At 42.4% G+C, this 21,796-nt stretch overlaps 1 protein-coding gene across 1 annotated transcript in view; it reads right to left on the minus strand.

Annotated features, from left to right (window-relative positions):
- Window positions 1–11,565: 11,565 nt before the first annotated feature.
- Window positions 11,566–21,796, minus strand: part of rspo2 (R-spondin 2) — a gene marked incomplete at its 3' end in the record, with an annotated part of 59,935 nt that continues 49,704 nt past the window's right edge. The window contains exon 5 of the mRNA XM_080038848.1: window positions 11,566–11,684. Within this exon, the coding sequence (XP_079894974.1) occupies window positions 11,566–11,684 (119 nt within the window). The remainder of the gene's footprint in view (window positions 11,685–21,796) is intronic.

The raw sequence follows: 21,796 nt of genomic DNA on the forward strand, positions 1-21,796 counted from the left end.
GGATTCCTGCTCCAACCAGCACTGATTAAGTTATTTAGTCTTTGAATAAATGGAACACTTTTGTATGTGTTTTTACAAAATGTGTATAGTCAATAAATATTTTTGGATTAACAATACAGTGTGAGTTGAACTCTAATCATATTGAAAGCTGTACATGCCAAAGGAAGCTTTTTCCATGTCTCTCCTATGAGAGATACAGGACACATTTTTGTAAATACATCCTATACTTTAATTTACATAAATGCATCAACACACAGAGAACATTTTGCTTTGCCTGACTGTACAACATGTGCATCAACATCTCTGTGTTTGAAACCGCACGCTCTGTTTGTAGGAAATACTGGCTGGATGGTTCATGGTTGGTTTCAAAGGTGTCTCTGACCTGACGTTAACCCTAACACTAGAATCCTATTATCAATAACGGATTACCTATTATATCCTATTCTCTTTGGAATTTCCCCCGAACCATTTCCAGCATCACTGGTTATGCAGCCTATTCCTGGAGGCAAGTGATGATGCAATGAGGCAAAGCACATGAGCTGGACGAGCCACTAAACAATGACAATTGAGTTGCGGCAATATGAAGAGACATTGCTTGTTCAGTTAATGAAATACATTGAACATGGACTCATTGACATTTAACTTCATTCTTTTTCTTTTGAACTGCCTTGACACCTCCTGGATTAATCAGGATGAACTGAACAGAATAAGCACTATGCGCTTGTCTCCTTTCTTTTGAACAGATTCTGTAAAATGTCAGTGAGAGGTTTTGGGTGAGGCTTTTTCTGTGGCTGCTGCATAATCATGTGCTGCAAGTAAGTCTTCTTGTAGCAGCCGGATTCAGGATTCAAGCCACAACCACTGAAGTTTGATTTGTTGAAGGTTTTTTGTCTTAAATTAAAATTTCTGATGTCAGTGGTCTCTCAGTAGTAGTTACTATGCAAGTATATCAGTCTCTACTTCATACACAATCAGTTGAAAGGAAAGTAAATCACATTACAAAATATCCCACTCACTCTCTGCATAAGTCTTTCCAGTTACTACCATCAGGCCGCCGCTATAAAGTCCCCCTAGCCAAGAAAAACACTTACAAAAACTCATTCATTTCCCACTGCCATAAACATCTTAAATAAAATATAATGACCCAAACACCGACATAAACACTATGCCACTTTGCAGACATATATTATGATTTTTATCCGGTGTTAATTATTTGATTAGTGATTTAATTCTGTCTTTTAAAAACACATGCTGTATGTTGATTGTCCGAGTTTGTTTTGCACTGTATGTGGTATGCTGAGCCTCGTGTAAGACTGCTCCATGGCTGACCCTGCACGATGACCCCCTCTGGAGTGTGGTGTGAGATGGGATATGCAAAAAGACAGATTTCAACGAAGCCTTGTGTTTATTGACAAATAAAGCCACTTACCTTAACTTGACTTAACTAAGATGATTTAAGTCACGACAGACAATAAAGCTTTCTGAATCTGAATCAAATATTACTGCATATACTATTGTGTATTCTCACATCTAGCATTAGTATCAATAATAATCAGCAAGAGAGATCAAAACTGCCTTACACAAATGGGTTACTATGATGCAACTCCAATACATTATATAGGCCTACAGTATGTCACAATACTGGCCCAAAAACATGGGTGTGAAGGAAATGGTATCCTCCATTGGCTTTTAACAAACAACACTTCCAGAGGAAATTTCATTTTCCAAGGGGTGGTCTGCTGTCCCAGTGCTAACCAGGCCCGGCTCAGCTCTGCCGTGCTTGGCTTGTTATCCCACTACAGTGAGGGGAGGAGTATGGCATCTAGCCATGGTGGTATGCATGCTATTGTTACTTACAGCACGGTTGGATTGCACCTCACAATTATAATGACCACAAAGTGCAAAGGTTCAGTAAATGGTCTGGTGTTAATTCAGTGCAGAAATGATTAGAGGAACACACACTCAGATGGACTTCTGTGATGAATGGGGAAGCAACATACAGAGAGGTCATCATACTGCAAGTGGCAAGCAAACAATGGCAAAACTGTGGTTGCTATTTAAACCTGTGTGATTATGATTTAATCACCCGGACACGCACACAGAAGTGCATTTACACACCCAAACATACACACATATGCTCACACTAGCTCACACACAGACCACCAGTCTGGAGCCTGGCGGACTCCTGCTCTGATCCCACCCTCATGCAGCCTTGCGGGGGGCTGAGCGGTGTGCCAGGCCTGCCTCGCGCCCAGACGGATGCCCGCTGTACGCCCCCATAGCAACAGAGCTGCTGCCAAACCACACAAGGAGATAGTAAATGAGAGCAGAGGGTTCTGTTCAGCTTCCTCACACACACACACACCATGTGGTTTATTTTATCTTACAAACCCACACACACACACAACACAATGCAGGCTGGCCGGCAGGCAGCAATTAGGGGCCTGTTCATCGGTAAGCTACAGTATACCAGCACTATAAATCTTCAAGAAAAGAGGGTTTCCAAGTGTACAAACTGAAGCGTTTTGGGTAGTAAGCTGAGGAATTCACAGGATGTTGTTGTTGTTGGTCACTTTATTAGTAGACACTGGAGACTATTCAGACAGAGGCAGATGAAGATCATGGCGTCAGATTTTTCGCTGAGAAGCACTTTTTGGCTTTCCCTGACAGGTCAGCCATACCCCTGAGGAGATGATGAACACATGTATCCACCTTATTTACTGTTACATTAATAATAATAAAACAACTAAAGCTCTACAGCTACAATGTTCACCATCTTCCAGGAATGCATGCTGGCATGTACTGTATTAGTATAGTAGTAGTTTGGGACCAAGGGCGCAGTTTGCTCAATACTTTGACCTGAATTAAAAGGTCAAGAAATGACCAAAGTCAGTACAGTTTATCTGAGGGGGACATGAACGTCTTTCAACCGGTTCCATGTCATCCAATAGTTTTATTTTACTCAAAACCACTCAATTCAATTGCACTGTGGTTCAAGAGGAAACCTTTAGGGGACCCCAAGTCAGACACATATCTAGGAACAATGTCCAAAATGTGTGTGCCTATCCATCAAGTGGTTGTTGAGATGTTTTACTGGATGGATAAGATCTGAAAAGTCAGGGGATCATCAAAGTAAGTAGGTCTCTAGGGATCATGAAAGGCTGTGCACATTTTCAAGGCAATCCATCATTTAGTTGAGAGATATTTCAGTTTAGACCAAAGGGGTTGACGGTCCAAACAATCAACACAGTAGCACAGAGCCCAACACTATAGCATGGCTAAATGTGACTGACAAAATCAAACTTTCCGCCTAATGTGAAAATAAAATGAGGAGATTTAATGAACCAAATGATTTGATTAAATGGTATTTCCAATCAAATCATGTTGGTTACTTTACCCCTTGGTTGGCAAAATGCTCAACATTAATCAGGCAAATTTCACCGGAATGATGAATTATACTTTTTAAAATGAATATCGAACACTACGAAGCAGAACTTTGGAATCGCTTTCTATTAATGTCCTGCTTTGATTGGATCCAGAGGGCCACATTAAAATACAATTTCCCCTGTGATACAGTGCTGTGAAAAAGTATTTGCCCCCTTCCTAAATTCTTCTGTTTTTGCTTGTTTGTCACACTTATTTGTTTCAGATCATCAAAACATTTATAATTTAAGACAAAGGCAACTCTATTGAAATCAGAATACAGCTTTTGAATTTTCATTCTTTTTATTGAATGTAAATAGTTAACCAGAACCTATTACACCCATGTGAAAAAGTATTTGCCCCCTAAACTTAATAACTGGTTGTGCCACCCTTGGCCGCAACAACTGCAACCAAATGTTTGTGATCACTGGCAATGAGTCTTCTACATCGCTCTGGTGAAATGTTGTCCCTATCTTCTTTGCAGAATTGTTTTAATTCGGCCATTTTGGAGGGTTTTCAAGCATGAACTGCCTGTTTGAGGTCACGCCACAGCATCTCAATCGGTTTTAACTCCAGACTTTGACTAAGCCACTCCATACATTTTATTTAGTTTTTTCTGAGCCATTCAGAAGTGGACTTGCTGGTGTGTTTGGGATCATTGTCCTGCTGCATCACCCAAGTTCTCTTGAGCTTGAGGTGATGAACTGATGGCCGGACATTCTCCTTCATGATGTTCTGGTAGAGAGCAGAATTCATAGTTCCATCAATTATGGCAAGCTATCCAGGTCCTGAAGCAGCAAAGCAGCCCCAGACCATCGCACCACCACCACCACCACCATGTTTGACTGTTGGTATGATGTTCTTATGGTGGAACGCTGTGTTAGTTTCACACCAGATTTAACAGGAACCAGGCCTTCCAAAAAGTTCCACTTTTGACTCGTCAGTCCATAGAATATTTATCCAAAGGTTTTGGGACCATCAAGATGTTGTTTGACAAATGTGAGAAAAGCCTTTGTGTTCTTTTTGGTCAGCAGAAGCTTTCTCCTTGGCACTCTCTCATGGATCCCATTTTTGCCAAGTGTCTTTCTTATGGTGGAATCATGAACACTGATCTTAACTGAGGCAAGTGAGGCCTGCAGTTCTTTAGATGTTCGTCTGGGTTCTTTTCTTAGCTCCTGGATGAGTCGTCGATGAGCTCTTGGAGGTATTTTGGAAGGCCGGTCACTCCTGGGAAGGTTCACCACTGTTCCAAGTTTTCTCCATTCGTAAATTATGGCTCTCACTGTGGTTCGCTGGAGTCCCAAAGCCTTAGAATGGCTTTGTAATCCTTTCTAGACTTATAGATAACAATGACTTTGTTTCTCATCTGTTCTTGAATTTCTTTTGATAGTGGCATCATGTGCTGCTTTTTGAGATCTTTTAGTCAACTTCACTGTGTCAGACAGGTTCTATTTAAGTGATTTCTAGATTCTACAGGTCTGGCAGTAATCAGGCCTGGGTGTAGTCACTAAATTGAACTCAACATTCCAAAATATGTGGTCAATTGATTGATTTATTAAAGGGGGGCAATTTCTTTTTCACACAGGGCAAGGTACGGTTGAATAGATTTTTACACTTAATAAATGAAATCATCATTTAAAAACTGCATGTGATATTTACTCGGGTTATCTTTGATTAAAATAAAAATTTGTTTGAGGATCTGAAACATTTAAGTGTGACAAATATAAAAAAATAAAAGAAATCAGGAAGGGGGCAAATACTTTTTCACAGCACTGTATGTCATTGGACTGCAATTGTTTCAGACTGCTAACCGACAGATTAGTCATCACTTTCTACAGTTAATCACTTAAACCAGCAACAGCGGAGAGCAGAGTGTGAACCTCCACCGCAGGTCACACTCCATGGCAAAGCCTGGGAGCCATTCACTCTCTCTCTCTCACACACACACACACACACACACACACACACACACACACACACACACACACACACACACACACACACACAAACACAAACAATCAGGGCTGGGAACCACTGACATGAGGTCAAGACCCTCCCTACAGCTGAGTTGATTAAACACGTTTCTACAACCCACACACTGCCCAATAAAATGTGCTGTGCTGAGGATGATGACTGCGTCGCACTCACTGGGAGCATCACTGGCTACAGCCTTTTTCCCAGAGAGCCCAGCCGAGCGAGCCCGACCCTGCCCAAGAGGCTCCACTTCCACCTACTCGCCCTACCTTAAGGGAGCAATCAACCCGACTTCTTATTAGGAGGATAATGCCTGTTTGTACATGTGTATGAATGAATATTTCCTCCACAGACCCTCCAAGTGGAGCCAAAGGTTGCTTCTGAACCATGGCGCAGCATAATCCGGCCCCGAATGGAGGTGGTGGTGGTGGTGGTGGTGGGGGCAAGATAAACATTCCAGGACAATGAGACCTTCCCTTACCCCCTGCTGTACTCATACCCACTTAAAATCTGCTTATCCACAATGGAACCCCTTGGCTCAAGTGAACAGCCCCCCTGGAACCGGTGCAGTGCCACTGCAGAATTAACACAGCCCCCTGTTTCCTTGAAGCCACAAGTGTCAGCAATGGCTCACACACAACCCTTCTGGGCCCTCTTGAGCACATTATATCCAATTCAACTGGTCTTAATAGACTTTAATAAGACCTGTTTCCGATTAATTCTCCCTTGAAACCGGTAGTAACACGGCTACTAGGCACATATAAAAAATGAATGAATGGAGGGGGCCTGCCAGAGAGTCAGGAGGGGGAAAAATAGGAATCCTTGTGGATTTGTCCTCACCAGCTGGCTCTAGAGCCCAATATAATGGCTGTGCCCATGGCTCTCAGAGAAGCAGTGAGTAGATCATATTTGCCCAGCCTGTAATGCATTTAAGGTGCGCAGTTTGATTCAGCTCAGGTCTTAAAGCCTGTGCATGTCACATCCTGAGAGGAAGGACAGGGTCGCTCTGCCTATATTCCCCTCAAGTGCATGGGGACAATGGCTTTGTGTTGTGTTTAGATTCCAATGTAAAGGAAAAAGCCAGACATTTCAGAGGAACATGGGGTTAAATAAGCCAAGAAATGCTTACAGCACCCTTAGGAAACACCACACTGTGTAGAAACGCCTGTCTGTTCCATGTAATGGATGGTGATAAAAAGTTCCATGCCCCCCTCTGCACCTGCTGTTATGAAGCCTGACCAGAGGAACACTACCACGGCAAGTGACTCGTAAATATTTCCCCATTTGTCATCCAAGAATGAAAGAAATAATAAAGCACAGTGATATTAATGTGCAAGGTAGGTGAGCATTGAGAACATGAATCTTTTCCACTTCCTGTCCAGCAGGTGAGGCCAGTGCTAAGGGCTTTAAGGGGACTGTGGTCATCATGTATACTTCCACATTACAGCTCGGAAACGTTTGTACAATTTCCTGTTTCAAACGTCTCCACAGTAAACCAAATGACTGTCACGGACAATTAGCTTTTATTGAAGAAACATATTTAGTTTTGGGATTAACTTGTTACCTAGCAACTTCTGGCAAAGCCAAAATCTGCATTTAGAGCGACTTTGGATCACATTATTGCAATTAGGGGTAAGTTTAGTAATAAAAGTCACCCATTAATGCCACCATTTAGTGGGCTTGTACACACCATGATGGTTAACATATGGCAAACGTGTTCAAAATATTAGGATCTGGTTGTCCTTTGACACCACTGTGTTCCCACTGGTTGCTGTTTCGGCCCGTGCCAAACACTATGGCTAACCCATATGAACGTTAATGATTCCAGATTTCCCCTCAACTCGAAGGGCAAGCGATGGCTCATTATACAGTTATTAAAAACGGCACATTATTGCAACATTTATTACCCCGGGCAATCTTATTTGGCCCACCAATGTCATAACTTCCATTTCTACCATCTGCATTGGAACGAATGTGTCACATGTGCCACAACTGCTGAACACTCGCATTAGGCTAAACAGTATGTGAATGTGGAGCAGAGGTCCCTGTGCCCCCCCCCTCCACCCCCCCTTACCCTCTTACTGTCTTGTGTGGTATACAGTGTGTACAATAGACTCTAAAACATGCCATAACAACCTGCTTTGAAAGCCCAGATTGCTATCAATGATCTATCCAGTGTTGAGCCCACTGGGTCATTTCCTGTTAGTGGTTTCACTTGTTGTGCCTTTGAACCAGGCTTTAATAATAGGACCCAACAGAACTAATGAAAATGCTCTCTGTCAGATTAAAAGGGAGCTTCAGTCTCAGCCACCAAACCACATTCAGCACAAACATTAAAACACAAACACACACACACACACACACATACACACACAGAGGCATGCATGCACACATACACACAGTTTACAGAAGTGGTTTACACAGGGAGGACCAGTCCTTCTGATGTGTGGATGACTGCTAACCCTCTTAACAACACTGAGAATGCCATCAGTGTCCTGTTTCTCACAGCTATAGTAGGGGAGAGAAGAAAAAATACGAGTGGATTGATGTCAAAAGGGGGGGGGGGGGGGGAAAGGTGAGGGAAAATAAAGAGGCCCATTCCTTCAAAACGTGTTATGGAATTCCCTTTTTTTCCATTGTAGACGCTGTAGTGTGCTGTAGTGGTGGTCTTGTTCCTTAATGAATCCACTTCAGTGCAGTTCCTCTGCATAAGCCTCTAGGTTTAATCCCCCAGTCTGGAGCAGTGATAGTCTGGCCCAGGGGATGACATCTGTGAATCGTTCATTAACTTGTAACCAGCAGCAGATGTCTTTAAAAACAACTCGCTACATCTACGCCTTATTTCATTCCCTGTAACAGTCATTTTTGCTTTGCTTCATTCACCCAGCTGGCTACATGGAGCCCTTTATTGACCTCCCTTTAAAAAAGAATATACAGTTTTATGACGATGATGAAACCCCAATATGGAGCCTTAAACCTGACAAAGAATGGTCAAAAGTATAACTGAACGCAGACAGAGCACCCCTTTTCTCTTCATAAGCTGATTAAAGGAGCAGTTCAACATTTTGCATTTTTAGCTTTTTGCCTCACTCTCCAGCTCAAGAAAATGTGACATAAACCGTTCCTGTAACTGTGTGTGCATTTTTGATATTGAAATGTGCAAAGGTCCCTCATCCAGGTTAGCTTAGCTCAGCCACTTGTAGTCAATGGGAGCAGGTCAAAGATAAACTTTACAACATCACTTGCTTTTTGGAACTTGTTTATTTACGACTTGGTGTTGCGCTCTATATTTTTACATGTTATGCCATTTTAGAATCAAAGACATGACCGACACAGGCACTTCCTGGTTTCCTTCCAGTATGTATTTGATTCATATGTACTGCATGCATGTATATTATATGATTAGACTCTTGTTACAGTAGCTGAAGCATTTTAGCCATCAAGCTAATGCAAACAAAGTTAGATAGCTATCACTGCTTGGAAGTTCAAAGACACAATGCTTCAACCACAATAGAAAGTATTTGACCCTGCTGAGTTTTTTTTGTTTGTTTGTTTTTTTCAATTTGGTGATTTAATGCAGCTTTTCTCATAATGGAATAATTGTTTTCTGGCTATAGTTCTTTAGCCAATTGTTACTGTTAAGTTCATAGCCTAGTGATGCTGCAGCAGCATGTGCCTGAATATGGAGGATTAACATTAGGCCTACATACCCTGGCTGCTGTAGTTTAACGTGGACACCTTTTTTATTATTTATTTTATGATGTATTCAGTGATATTTTTTTTTACTTGTCTGGCCTTTAACCACTCTTTGTCAGTTTTGGGGCTCCACAGCGGACATGTCACTCAGTGGAAGTGTTAAGCTGTGAAAATGAATAGCCTCCAGTGTAAAAATATGGCGTGCCACTTTGAACACCTGCAAAAGATGTTCAGGCACTTAAAACTGCTGTGTATTAGGCCTCAAGGTGGACCGGGAGCATATAAAGAGTGGGGTATTTCAACACTGACAGCCTCCCTATGGAAATATCATGTGTGATTTGAGGGGGGTTAACCAGAGCAGGAAGACTGCGGTCTGTGTCTCCAAGGGTGATATATATGTGACACAGCGTGATTCATCTGCTACCGTGCATCTATAAGCTGTCTAGCAGATTCTGTTTTTTTTTTCTCTTTTGGGACAATGAGTATACAGTGTGGATCTGGAGCTTAATTAGCCGTGACCTGCATTAAAACATATTCTTTATGCCCATATAGGCCTATCAGGAATAGGCTAGAAGAGACTTTTATACAGTATGTGTTTATTTGATGTTTTGAAGACCATAAAAGTGAATAAGTGGGATGTGTGTGCGTGATGAAAGACAAGTGCCACAGCCAAATACATGTTGTTGGGGCTTTACAGTGTGATGTTGGAGATGACTGAGCCACCAAAGTCATGCACTGGTGTTGTACCATGCATGGGGATACGTCATAGTGAATTACAAAACCCTTAACAGTGCCGTCATGCTGTTAAGGCCCAATCGACCATATCCAATCCTTTGGCTGGAGGTAGCACTTGTGTTATGCAGTGCCACGAGATGGATTTCACAAATGTGTTCAAAATCACATAATTGTACAGTGAAGTGAAACAAGGAAACACCAGTTTTCGGAGTTTAGCCACATATATTATAGCCATAGACAATAATGAAAGCCTTCATCATACAGTCACATGAAATGTATTTTAATAAAACACAATGTACACATATGCAGTCCTATGACCATACATTTGCTGGATCCTAATTATTAAACCTAGAATATGTCGAAAGCAGTTTTATTTGTCTATTTTTTGCTTCTTCTTTAAACATTGAAATCAGTAGATGAGGTCAAATGAATGTAAATACAACACTTTGCGTGACATCAGACAGAAACAATTTCCACGTGTTAAAGATATGCACTGTTAAAAGGAACTCAAAGAATATTTCAGCATATAAGAGTAACAGTATGAGGCAAAAATTCTCACTGAACAAAAAAAAAAAAAGTACAAAATAGAATTAATAAATAAATCAAATATATACCATATAAATGAAATAGCTATGTGGCGGCTATGTTTATTATTTGTTTTTAATCATTTTAATCTGTAGCTTGGTATTACAACCTTTTTACCTCTAAAACATTTAGAACGGTGAACGAGTCAATACTGAAAATACAGTAATAAGCTTTTCATAATTAGATAAACTATGTACACATGAGTCTGTTGCCATGCTAGTCAAACAACTACATTTCTTCTTCTCTTCTTTTTTTATCCACACTATACAGTTAGAGCATAAAGCGGTCCGAACGTAAACAGTTTGTGCTGAGAATAAAATACTTTTGCAACTATGCATGGTAATTTCCTTTTAATATTACTCTCAAAAATGTACATAACATAAAGGCCACACATGGGAACACTCTCCACGTCTCTCCATTCAGTGGGGAAAGGTGAGGGTCGTTTTTTTGACATAAATATAGGAACAAAAAAAAGCAGTCTCTTTCAGTTCAAGATGCCATATTTCTTGTCCATCAGCATCGTTTTGCCTCAGCCGAATCCGTTTTGTCTCTTCCTCCTCCGTCCTTTTTTCTTTCTTTCTCCATCCTCCCAGGTTCAAACCCCCTCCCCCTCCCCTACCAAGAGCACTTCAGCTTGCCAACTCCCTATCCACAATTCCTCTATTCCGGTCCCGCCTTCTCAGTCTCTGGTTGCCCCTCCGTCTTCCATCACCCTGCGCGGTTAATGACATTGTTAATGACGGGAAATGAGTTCGGTAAATGTCAACTGTAAAAAGGTCCACAAGGCAAGGCAAGGGGTTGGGGGCGAGGGGGAAACAAGAGTCACCTGGGCGAAAAGCAGCGGGGAGGCAGAGGCATTTAGCATGGGGTTTTTAGTGTGTTGATATACAGATATCGTTGTTAACGTTAGACATAATATTTTTTCCTCAGTGAGGGACTTGTGTGAGTCATGGTTGTGTCCTGGTGGGTGGGGGTAGGTTGGGGGGAGGGCTTGGAGGCTGGTATAGGGAGGTGAGAGGGTCGGGGGGGGGTTCGGGATAGTCGTCGGTCAGAATATGTGAGAGGGTGGGGGGGGGGGGGGGCAGCAGCGGCTAGCAGCTTTGCGTTGGTTCTTTGTTTTGTTCAATGGGGAAGTCCGTAGTTTGTCAGTCCTCACTGGCTGGTGGTGCGCGCGGAGGCCAAGTGGTCGCTGTGCTGGTTCTGCGCCCGAAACCGCAGCCTCTGCTTGTTCTTCTTCTTTGGTTCTTTGGTTCGGTGCTTCCCTGAGCCACCTGGCAATAACGAAAGAGAGAGAGAAAAGAGAGAGAGAGAAATGGTTATCCCTTTAATCAGCGCAACCCGCACTTGTTATAAGATTCCCCCGAGTAATGACCATCTTGTGTTTCAGGCGACCTCACGTCAACGTCCCTATACTTAATGCAATGTGGTCTGTTACACGGCAACTGAAGCCGGATTACCAGCCAAGCACAATGGCCCACTGCCCTGGCTGTCCCAGACCCTCAGGGGCCCCGGAGGCCAAACGTTGTCATTCACAGTAAATGAGTTTGAAACTCAATAGAAAGTTAAATGGTAAATGAGCGCGTCTCATAGAGGGGCCATGTGTCATAATTCGGTTTTGAATTGAAACGTTTTGAAGAAAATGTGTTCTATTGTAGGTCCTGTAAGGGGAGACTGACTGGAGGCTCTGGGGCCTCCCTAAGAAGCAGAAGAAGAGAAAAAAAATCCAGAATGTCAGCATTTATCAGGGATTTTGTTTGTGAAAAGATCCATGCAGTTCCACACAGAAAAACAGCTCCATCTCATAACCTCATTGACCTGGCCTTACTATAAAGAGATTGTTGGCATGTGTGTGGTGCTGCACTAGGCATATTTGCTTTAAGTGCACCGTGGGCAGTGCTGCGGTAATAACGACTGCGCTCCCTCTCGAATATTAATCTGTCAGACTCGAATATGGGACAGTTTTTCAACATTATGTTATATGTGTACCTGTCCATTTGGTCAAAATATGTCTTGCAAACTAACTACACATTAGACGATTCAACATATTGATGTGCCCAAAGGATTGCATTTCAAGCAACAGATGAACGACCTGTAAGCTCCACTGCTATTGATTTTACTGTAAAACAGAGGCATGTAAAAGCACAGTTATAAAGGCAGCAGACTGCTGTGGAATGGATTACGTGAAGTTGACCTGCTTATTTTGGGCTGGAGTACTCCGCATTCGGTACTTGATCTTGGATTTGATTATAGTGTCCAAGAGTTGGGGGAAATTTGAAAAAGGTGATGGAATAAGAAAGTAAAAAAAAACACTTGGAAAATGTTAGATCTTAACTACAAGCTTCTTAGAAGAATCAAAGCGTACTCTTAGTATTGATGGCTCAAAAGGAGTCCAAAAAAGCCCTTACAGTGATGTGCTACAAGTTATAAAATGTTTGCCAATGAAAAAAGGCAGCATTACATAAAGAAGTGAACCTTATACCCTATGAGGGAGCATCACATATCGGATCTTGGTTCACTCCAATCTTTAGTACAACCTCAGTTTTTTAAACAAACGTCTGCTCAGCCCAATTACACTTTTCACTGTCATTGCAATAGAGACAGGAGATAAGTACGGGGTCGTTGCATAACTCTCTTTTCCAAGTTGGAAAGGTCCTCCTGCCCAAGGTTAATCCATCCCAGGTTTTTCACTGGGATGGGCAATGCATGCTGGGAACTGACTTCCTGCTCTCATGGAAGCTTTGTGTGGTGGAGGTTCTGCACCCACGGCTCTCTGTGACAGAGAAAAAAAAAACTCTGGCTACTGAACCGCAAGGCAACAATCCGGCTGCCAAGGCCACAAATAAGATAACGAGGTGTGTGTGCGAGATGTGTGTGTGTGCGAAGGAGGGGGGGGGGGGGGGGGGGGGAGTGAGTGTGAGGGAATTTAAGGGAAAAAGAAAATCTAATGGGAGGAAAAGTGGAGTAAGGCTTGGATGATGAGACGCTATCTGGATCCTGATCTAGAACACAAAGAAACAAGCCACGCTATGGTTCGCCGAGGGGGAAAGCACGGGAGAACGCTAGAGAAAAACAAGTCTTGTCGCTCTGTTGCCTGATTCAGGGGTCTTATTATAAGTGCACTTGCTTGAGCCTTTTTCTCTCACGAAAAAATAGGTAACGGTGTGTAAAATGTGTGGCATTATGTCTAATTGCCCTCTCGTATGCGCTGGCATTGCGGTGGCCTTTTAAGCACCCCTACTAAAGACCTAAGTAGTTCCCATTCTCAGGGCTACGCTGTGAGGTAGAGTTGCAAATATTCACTCGTTTAAGCCGACACGCATGAGAAAGCAAGATATTGCTCCGCTAATAGGGTCTCCCAATGAATAATACAGATGCATGCAAAACATCAAACCATCTCACAGCTATTTCCTGTAATTAATCTAATCTTGTTATTTCGAGTCACACTGGCAATCCGAGCCATGGCAATAAAGTTTTTTCGCACACAGCCCCTAGTTAAAATCGCCCCCTTTGAAAACAACTTTCACATCTCCTCCATCAAAATCTCATTCCCTTCAATTGAACGACATTACCATAGGACTTTGTACACTTGCTTTGCTGATGCCACTTTAGATTTTTTTGCAGCACTCACGGTGCGATAATGCTCCTATGATACGGTACAATAAAGTACATGTGTTGCTGGAAGGCATTTGGCCTAAAGGTTTGTTTTCCTAATTGCTCTTTAAAGAGGTCATTTTCATTCAAAACAATGTTGCTAGGTGCCTGATAAACATGGCTTTCAGTGCAATCAACTCAAAACGAATTACATTTGAAGGCAATAAAGTGCACGGTGCAACATTACAACTCCCTCTGTTACAGGCAAAGTCTTCGTGGGTCATTTCTTGGACGCGAGGCTGCATTTTGAAGTGAAAAGGCCTGCATTTACAGCAATTGCTTGAAACACAAATACACATGTGAGAGTTAAGTTAAAAAGTACTTTTCCTGGCCAGTTCGGGATCGGCAGGAGATCTGTGATCCAAAGAGTTTTACACTGTCTGTAGCAGCACAGCCAACACACTCTTTTGTTTTATTCACACAAACCTGCAGGAAAGAAGCAAATTCAGCAGTTGCATGCTGAGCTGCTGAGATCCAGCGGCATACAGATTGCATGGGTAAACTGATGAGTCCGTCTTACATTGATAAGACAACTCTTGTTGGTGATTAAACTTGATCAAGTCCAAGCACCAAAACTATCTGGAGTAAAATTTGCAGAAATTGCCCAACTAAAATGCTTGAAGCTGCTGTCACACTCTGCCAAAGAAAGACAGCTCGCTATCAGTTTAAAGTGGACCCTTGTGAGTGAGATAGCCACAGCTGGCTATATAAAACTTGAATTACATTTACTCATTGATTTGTCCCTGGTCGTTCTCGTAAATGATAAATGTCCATGTTGATAAACCGATTCCTTCTTTTTCTACATAACTAACTAAGGCACAATGTATTATGTAAGTTGCATAGCAATGCATTTTGTATACAAACAATGTGTTCAAACAGGCATACAATGAAGGCTTTGCAACCTAATGCAGTTTGCCAACCAGCCTGAAAACCTTTAGCCCATTTTCTCAACTTCTCTGCTCCTGTAGTTACTGCTCTCTCTCTGTCTTGTAGGGCAGTGGTTTCCAAAGCTTTTTTTCGCCTTGTTCCTATGCTGTGCCCTTTTTTTGTAGCAAGTTGATGACAGCTGTCAAGACGGCGCACAACTCAAATTATCGTACTTACAAATGGGTTATAGAAAACATTCTTTCTAAAGGAAAAAAAAGAAAAAAAAGTTACGAAAGTTGTTACAGTGGGAACCAAATACTGTACACTCAGCTAATGCCCTGATGCTTCCCAGGCATCCTTTTTAAATTGTACCCTCATAAATCATCATCCTTTTTGTATTCTGGAAGGATGCTAGGCCCATGACAGACATTTACTCATCCTGAAAGATTCGTATTATTATCGCATTATCAATGTGTTTAAGCCCAAACTCACCAAACTAAGTGATGACACTTCAGAAACTGCACCTACACCACCATCTCAGACCATATTTAAGAACCCAGTCTCAGTGCTGACAGCTAGAGGGCAACCAATCCCCACACAAGCCCCCTCCCTCCAGCCTCTCTGATACAGTCCTATGTGTTCTGTCATATCTTCCCGAAAAAGGACTCCCATTTAGCCTTTCCTCAGGGCACCACGCACTCTGAACACTGAGCTTTCATCATCTCATATTTACGACCGATGTAATCACTTAAGCAGATTACCAAAGGGTTCACAGAGGAAACAGTTTAATTTGCCTGGAAAGAAATGATTAAGTCATCTCAATTGCGTTCAGAAAACCCAAGAACAAATTCATAAATCTTACAGCATGTAAAGATAATTTTGGTCTTGGAAGGCACAGGCGAGTTTCAAATCATTGTCTGTCTTTGCTTAGCGTCGTAACTGGCACAGTACGGGCCCAATCAAAGGGGCATGGCTTTTATCAAAAAAATGATAACCCCCTTTTTCTATACTTTTCTCTCCGCTCCGGCTGCGTTTGCCATCACTACGGCAAACCATAATTCCACCAAATGTTTAGTTTCCCTTCATAGATACAATCTTCCCCTCGCTCGGCTTGACGTCTGTGTTTGAGTTTGAAATGAAGAGTTAATCAAACAAACAAACAAAAAATCCCGAGAGCAAATCAAAATGTTTTGTATTTACGAATCAGAAGCAGACCCTGCGGTGGGGCGGTTGTTTACCGCTGTCAAAAAGTTGACCTTTGCCGGATTCTTGTATGCATCCGGCAATCCGCGTGAATGACATACTGTATATGCCCTTTATGCCTGTGCAGTCAGTGATTGCAAGCTTCTATAGCACCTATGTGAGCTTGAGAAATACTTAGTGTCATTTCCAATCTCTTCGGCTGCCAAACCAGTGAGCAAAGAAATATTAAACTCCTCTGCACGCACTGTGGTGGACGTTCCTCAATAACCTCTCAAAGCCAGCTGGGATCCACCGCTTTTTTCGTTTTCTTCCCAACATTCCCCCTCTCTCTCTCTCTTCTCTTCTCTTCTACCCTCGCCCGATCCTTGCGATTGCTATGTGAGGCCCTCAGCAATAACGAAGACGATGGTATGCATGGTGAAGATCCAACTAAGATTTAAGCGCTGTTAGATGTATGATATTATTAGGCTTTGCACTCCCGCATAATATCTCCTTGTGGAATGGCAATATGACTACTTGTCCAACTGATGCACTGAAAGATAATCAGTCAAATCCATATCCAGGGGGAAGGAAGCCAAAGCCAAAGCTCCCCTTCATCTGTGTCAAAGCTAATATCTTTGTTTTGGAAAAGGGGGGAACAAACTCAAGAATATGCACAAGTTTACATGAGAGAAAAAGTCTAGCATTGGTGTGCAACGGTGTCATATTCCTCATGAAATCAGGAGCTTATTCACTTACGTCACAGAGCACACTGGGAGATTTCTCCACCGTATAGAAAAATATCTATTGTTTTTCTAGCCCTAAAGGCTACTGCGGGGGTATCCATACGTTACCCTGTAATCACAGAGGCCACGACCTGGTTAAAAAAGAGCAATGCACCTACTACTGTCGGCACCGGCGGCAGTGCAGGGAATCGAAGGGGCCTAATCTTATCTCCATCGCTTGCGGTTTGAGGGGGAAAAAAAAATCGATGGCTGACCTCGAGAAGGCATTAAGACGTACGGTAAATGGGATCCTATACTGCTGAAAACTCTGCCCCCAGCTCTCCTGTTACCTGCCACCCCCTCCACTCCGAGGACAGATGCTCAATTAATAACTTCAGTAGGACCCAGGGGGGGAGGGGGAGTGAACAAAAAATGTAATAATAAAATCCAAACAAATTCGAAGAAGATCCGAGCAGACTTAAGGAAGGTAAAGCCGCAATTTTTGGCGGCTCGTCTTTTTTTTTCATAAACAAGCCAAAGCGGAGGCCATTATTTGTGAGGGAAGGAGAGAACTACTGGCGCCAGTGAGATTTGATTTCAGTGGCAGAAATTGGATTAGCAGCCATTAAGGGCCTCCTCACACATACATTTATAATGCTGTGAAGGGGAAAGGATCCGTAGCCAGCCCAGCGCGCTCTTTACTCACACACACCGACATCTACTCCTCCGTCTGGGAAAAGGTTACGGACGCTGACTCTGCCCTATGCTGCTTGCTGCTACTGAACTTAGTTTTCAGGTTGATTTATAGGTGGGACACAGTGCTATGACCTCAAGTGACCCCTGGTTCATTAAGGCCTAGCCAAGGGGTAGGGCAAGCACACTTTTACTGGCTCATAATGTGTGCTGTTGTCTGCCTGCAGGGAAAAGCTGTGATGGAAGATTTGACCTTTTTCGGCAGAGAGGAGAATGTTAAATGACGAGAAAATCAATGATTAAAGCTTAAGTGCGTAATTTATGTTGCCCCCATGAGGAATTCTGAGGAATTACAACAACATTGTCTGCGCATCTTCATGAGGTAAGCATTCGGTGATCGCGCATGGATTTTATACCTTATACTGTTCATCCAGGGTTTTCTTAACCGTAGAATGAACATGAGACATTTTTTGGGCGCTTCTTGGGATTTCTCTAAGCTCCTGCACCAGTTTATAGACGTGGAATATTGAGAAATACAGAGAGAGTTGTGTGGAGCTGATAGGCTTAATCAGTTTTGTGTCAACTAGCTTGGCGATGGCTTGAATGTATACTGACATTTGTGTATATGAAAAAGCTATACACTATAGCTTTAAGTGTAAAAATGCACAAGTTTGTAACAGATTCAGTCCTGGTCGAAGTGAAAAAACTATTGAGGAATACAGTATAGCGGCTTCAGGGACACAGACGGCAGATGTAGGAAAAAAGAAATCAGCCCTTTTGACAGGGAGGACAATCATTTACAAGAAGCCCATCTTGCCAACCAACTGACAAGAGGCCTCTCTGCACAGCGTCACTTAGCCCTAACAAGGTTACTCTGTATCACACTCTTTCATTCACTCTTTCATTCTTTCGTTTCCTTTTCCCCCCAAAATGCTCTGCTTACTATCACCGCGCCGCGAGGCGAGAATGATTTAAAACATACGCATTCCGATTTAAAAAGCTAATGTTGGGATTAGGTTGGTCATTATTTTCTCATCTATGACCTGGTTGAGGATCTGCACAGAGATTATGAAAGCAGGTTAGCTCACGGCGTGGCCCCCTTTGATGCTTGGTCTCACTGACAATAAGTCAAAGCGAAAACCCGACTCGGAGATTAACGACTATAAGCGGAGAAGTCCCCGGCCAAACATGCATGACTGACACGGTGATTAATACGCCAGATAGTCAGTGCAGACAGCGTGTTTTTTTTCCCCTCTGGAGAAGGTCGGTCACACCAGCAAGAAGCCGCCCCAAACCTGCCCAGGAAGGCTACACAACGGATGATGACCCCGCACATTATAGGTCTTCTCCATCAGCCTTCAAAGTCACGCTCTGCTGCATTTCACAATAGTCAAAGTGTTCCCTTGGTCTGCTTTGGTTAATACCTCTGGCTCGAGCTCCAAGGTAGGTGATCAAGTAAAAAAAAAAAAATGTCAATGATGGATATTAAAAAAAGCAAACTTCTAAAAAAGCTTGAAAACCAATAGCTATTTCCTCCACTACACCTTTACTCAAACAGTTACGTAGTGTTTCAGAAATGTCGGAAAAGTTCGGAATGACTTCTGTGTTAGGAAAAAATAAATGGATAATCCCTTAGGTTATATTTCCAAGATGGAAACTTGGGCATGATTTTTCTCAGGTTTCCAAGATGCACTTTGATGCTGGCATGTCAACATGGTATTGTAAATGTTCCAACCTGGGTGTGTTCCCCTATTCCAAGGTGCTAAACCCTATAGTGCTAACCTTGTAGTCCCCCCGGATTATTAGCCTAAATATTCTACTTGTGTAATGTTATGTATTCCTAACAAGAAGGGAAACCAGACACAAACAATCAGTTGATAGCTCCTATAAAACCCGCTGAAATGATTGCATTAGTGTTCATTTTTTCTTTGTAAGTGACAGACATGGTGTTTTTGCAACCATCCTGGCAGCAGCCAATGTCAAATTCTTTTTACCAATTGGGACATATTGTCAGACATTCCTAATATATCCAATTAATTACATGTGGCAGGCTGATGTGATCGTTTCTTTCCAACTGGGCTGTTCGCAATTTACGGTTTTGATGGTATTATGATAAGTCACGGCAAAAGTTACCAGTAGCTGCTAGGGAGACACAACACATAAATAGGGCAACGTAAGCATTGCCAGGAGGTACATTTTTTCTTTGTTGTGCCTCGCTTGGGGAAACTAGCCTACGTCCAAAGCCAAAAATCACAACAGTGGCTGTTTCGAGAAAATCTCATAAGTGTCCATGATTCTTCACTGGTTTTCCCACGCGGCATCATTGAAATGTAGAGAAGCAGACATTTTTACAACCTCTGGAACCTCCCTAAAACTTACAGAATATGCAGAACTTACAGAATATCGGTAACAAAAGTACAGCCTCCGACTTTGAATAGAAAGCCATTTTTCTGATCATACCAACAAAAGGGGATGATTGACCATGTTAAGAAATGGGATCAATGTCTAGCTTTCTATACTTAAATGTTTTACTTTGCAATTGCATTGCCTTTTGCTGGATACCTCTTATACTGTCCCCAGTTTCACTATACCCAATATGAAACTACTACAGCACTCTTACCCACTGCGCCACGAGCGCCCTCTCTCAAATAGTTTTGTTTTTGGATCTGAATTGAAAATTGGGGGTTCAACGGTGAATAGTAGCCCATCATCGTTACAGTATATCCTCTTTTCTTTCAAAGCAAATTATGTTCTAGTGACAACTTCGTATACATTAACTTCACCTCAATATACATATTGTATGTTTCTAAACTCCAATGAACAGATCCCTCATCCTCAAACTATATTCTGCGACAAGGGTTAGATTCAATTCATCCATTATTTCTAAATATCTATTTGGTGGGAGCACCAGACACAGAGAAGAAGGAATTAGGTCTGAGGAGATAAATCACATGACGTTTCATGGTGTCAGGGCTATGACCTCCTACTAACTGTTACAGCTCTCCCACTAAAGCAGCCAACAAGGAGAGACTTGTAGTTCAGCTTTAATAGCAGAAATCTGTATGCACACTGTCACCCCTGCAGCACTGAGAGACAATTTTCAATGGAAGCCTGCTGTTTATGTGACTCAGCCACTGCAATACTTAGAAAATGCGCCAGCTAGTGAGGTAAGATACTACTCTTTCTTCATTTTTCAGTTTTGAATTAAGGCGTATGACTTGATCATTATCGAACAATTTTTTTCTTACACTAAATGGAACCTTGATGTATAGCAGTGGATTTACACGACCGATGGTGTCATGGGGGTAACGTCAGCAGCCAAGCAGTTAACAGGCAACACGACCGGCCCGCTGAGTTTGATGCGCCTTGAAACCGCAGGACTCTTAGAGAAGAAGTGAGCAGCCCCCTCTGCGGTCTGCTATCTCCCCGACTGACTCATCCACACATCTGGGCTTAAGTATATGGGGCTCTCCTGCCCCACGGCCACTTGGGTAAATGAGGGATAATTAGCCTTAGTTGACTTTAATGAATGGCTTAATGTTGTGTTTCATTTTCTGATGACAAAAATATAAAGCTCAGCACTTTCAAAGGGAGGCCCCGCGGCGATCTTCCTGTAGGCTTTGCCGATGGATGGTGTGGGTCTGTTTTGTTTTTTGTATGTGTTGTGTGCACGGGGCGAGGCAGAGTGAGCCGAAGATAGCTGCAGCATATGGGGGGTTGGTTTTGAAATGCAACCGCGGGTCCACAGATCAGGAAACCTGCGCGGATATACAGTAGCAAATTTATCATCATGGTTGGGAAGTTATCACAGATGTGAACTCTGTTTGTCTTTACTCAACGATACAAAAAGGGCCATAGCACTCTGCTTTGATTTCCACGCCTTCTATATCAAGAAGAGATCTCCATAAAGGCTTTGATCCGTCTTATAATTCCCATGTGCTGTGAAATAAAGCAGGAAGTGTCTCACAGAGTTATGATAGCCATTCATCTCAGTTTCCGATAAGTGTATTGCACTGAGCTGATGAAATGAATCAGTTAACAGACTGAAGTTCCAGCACGGATTTATTTGTTCGATTCAATATTGGATAACACACATACTCTCAAGTTAGTCTGATATAACTTTCATCTACATTTTTATTTATTTACCCTGATGCAGTATCACTCTTTGCTCTGCTGTTAAAAAAGATAATAAAAGCTGGACTTTGCAGTTAAGTGAAGTCTATTTCTACACATTATACCTTTATCCTTTTACAGCAAATCAGCTC

This window comes from Ammodytes marinus, assembly GCF_949987685.1.
Source record: "Ammodytes marinus genome assembly, chromosome: 13".
Taxonomy (NCBI): domain Eukaryota; kingdom Metazoa; phylum Chordata; class Actinopteri; order Uranoscopiformes; family Ammodytidae; genus Ammodytes; species Ammodytes marinus.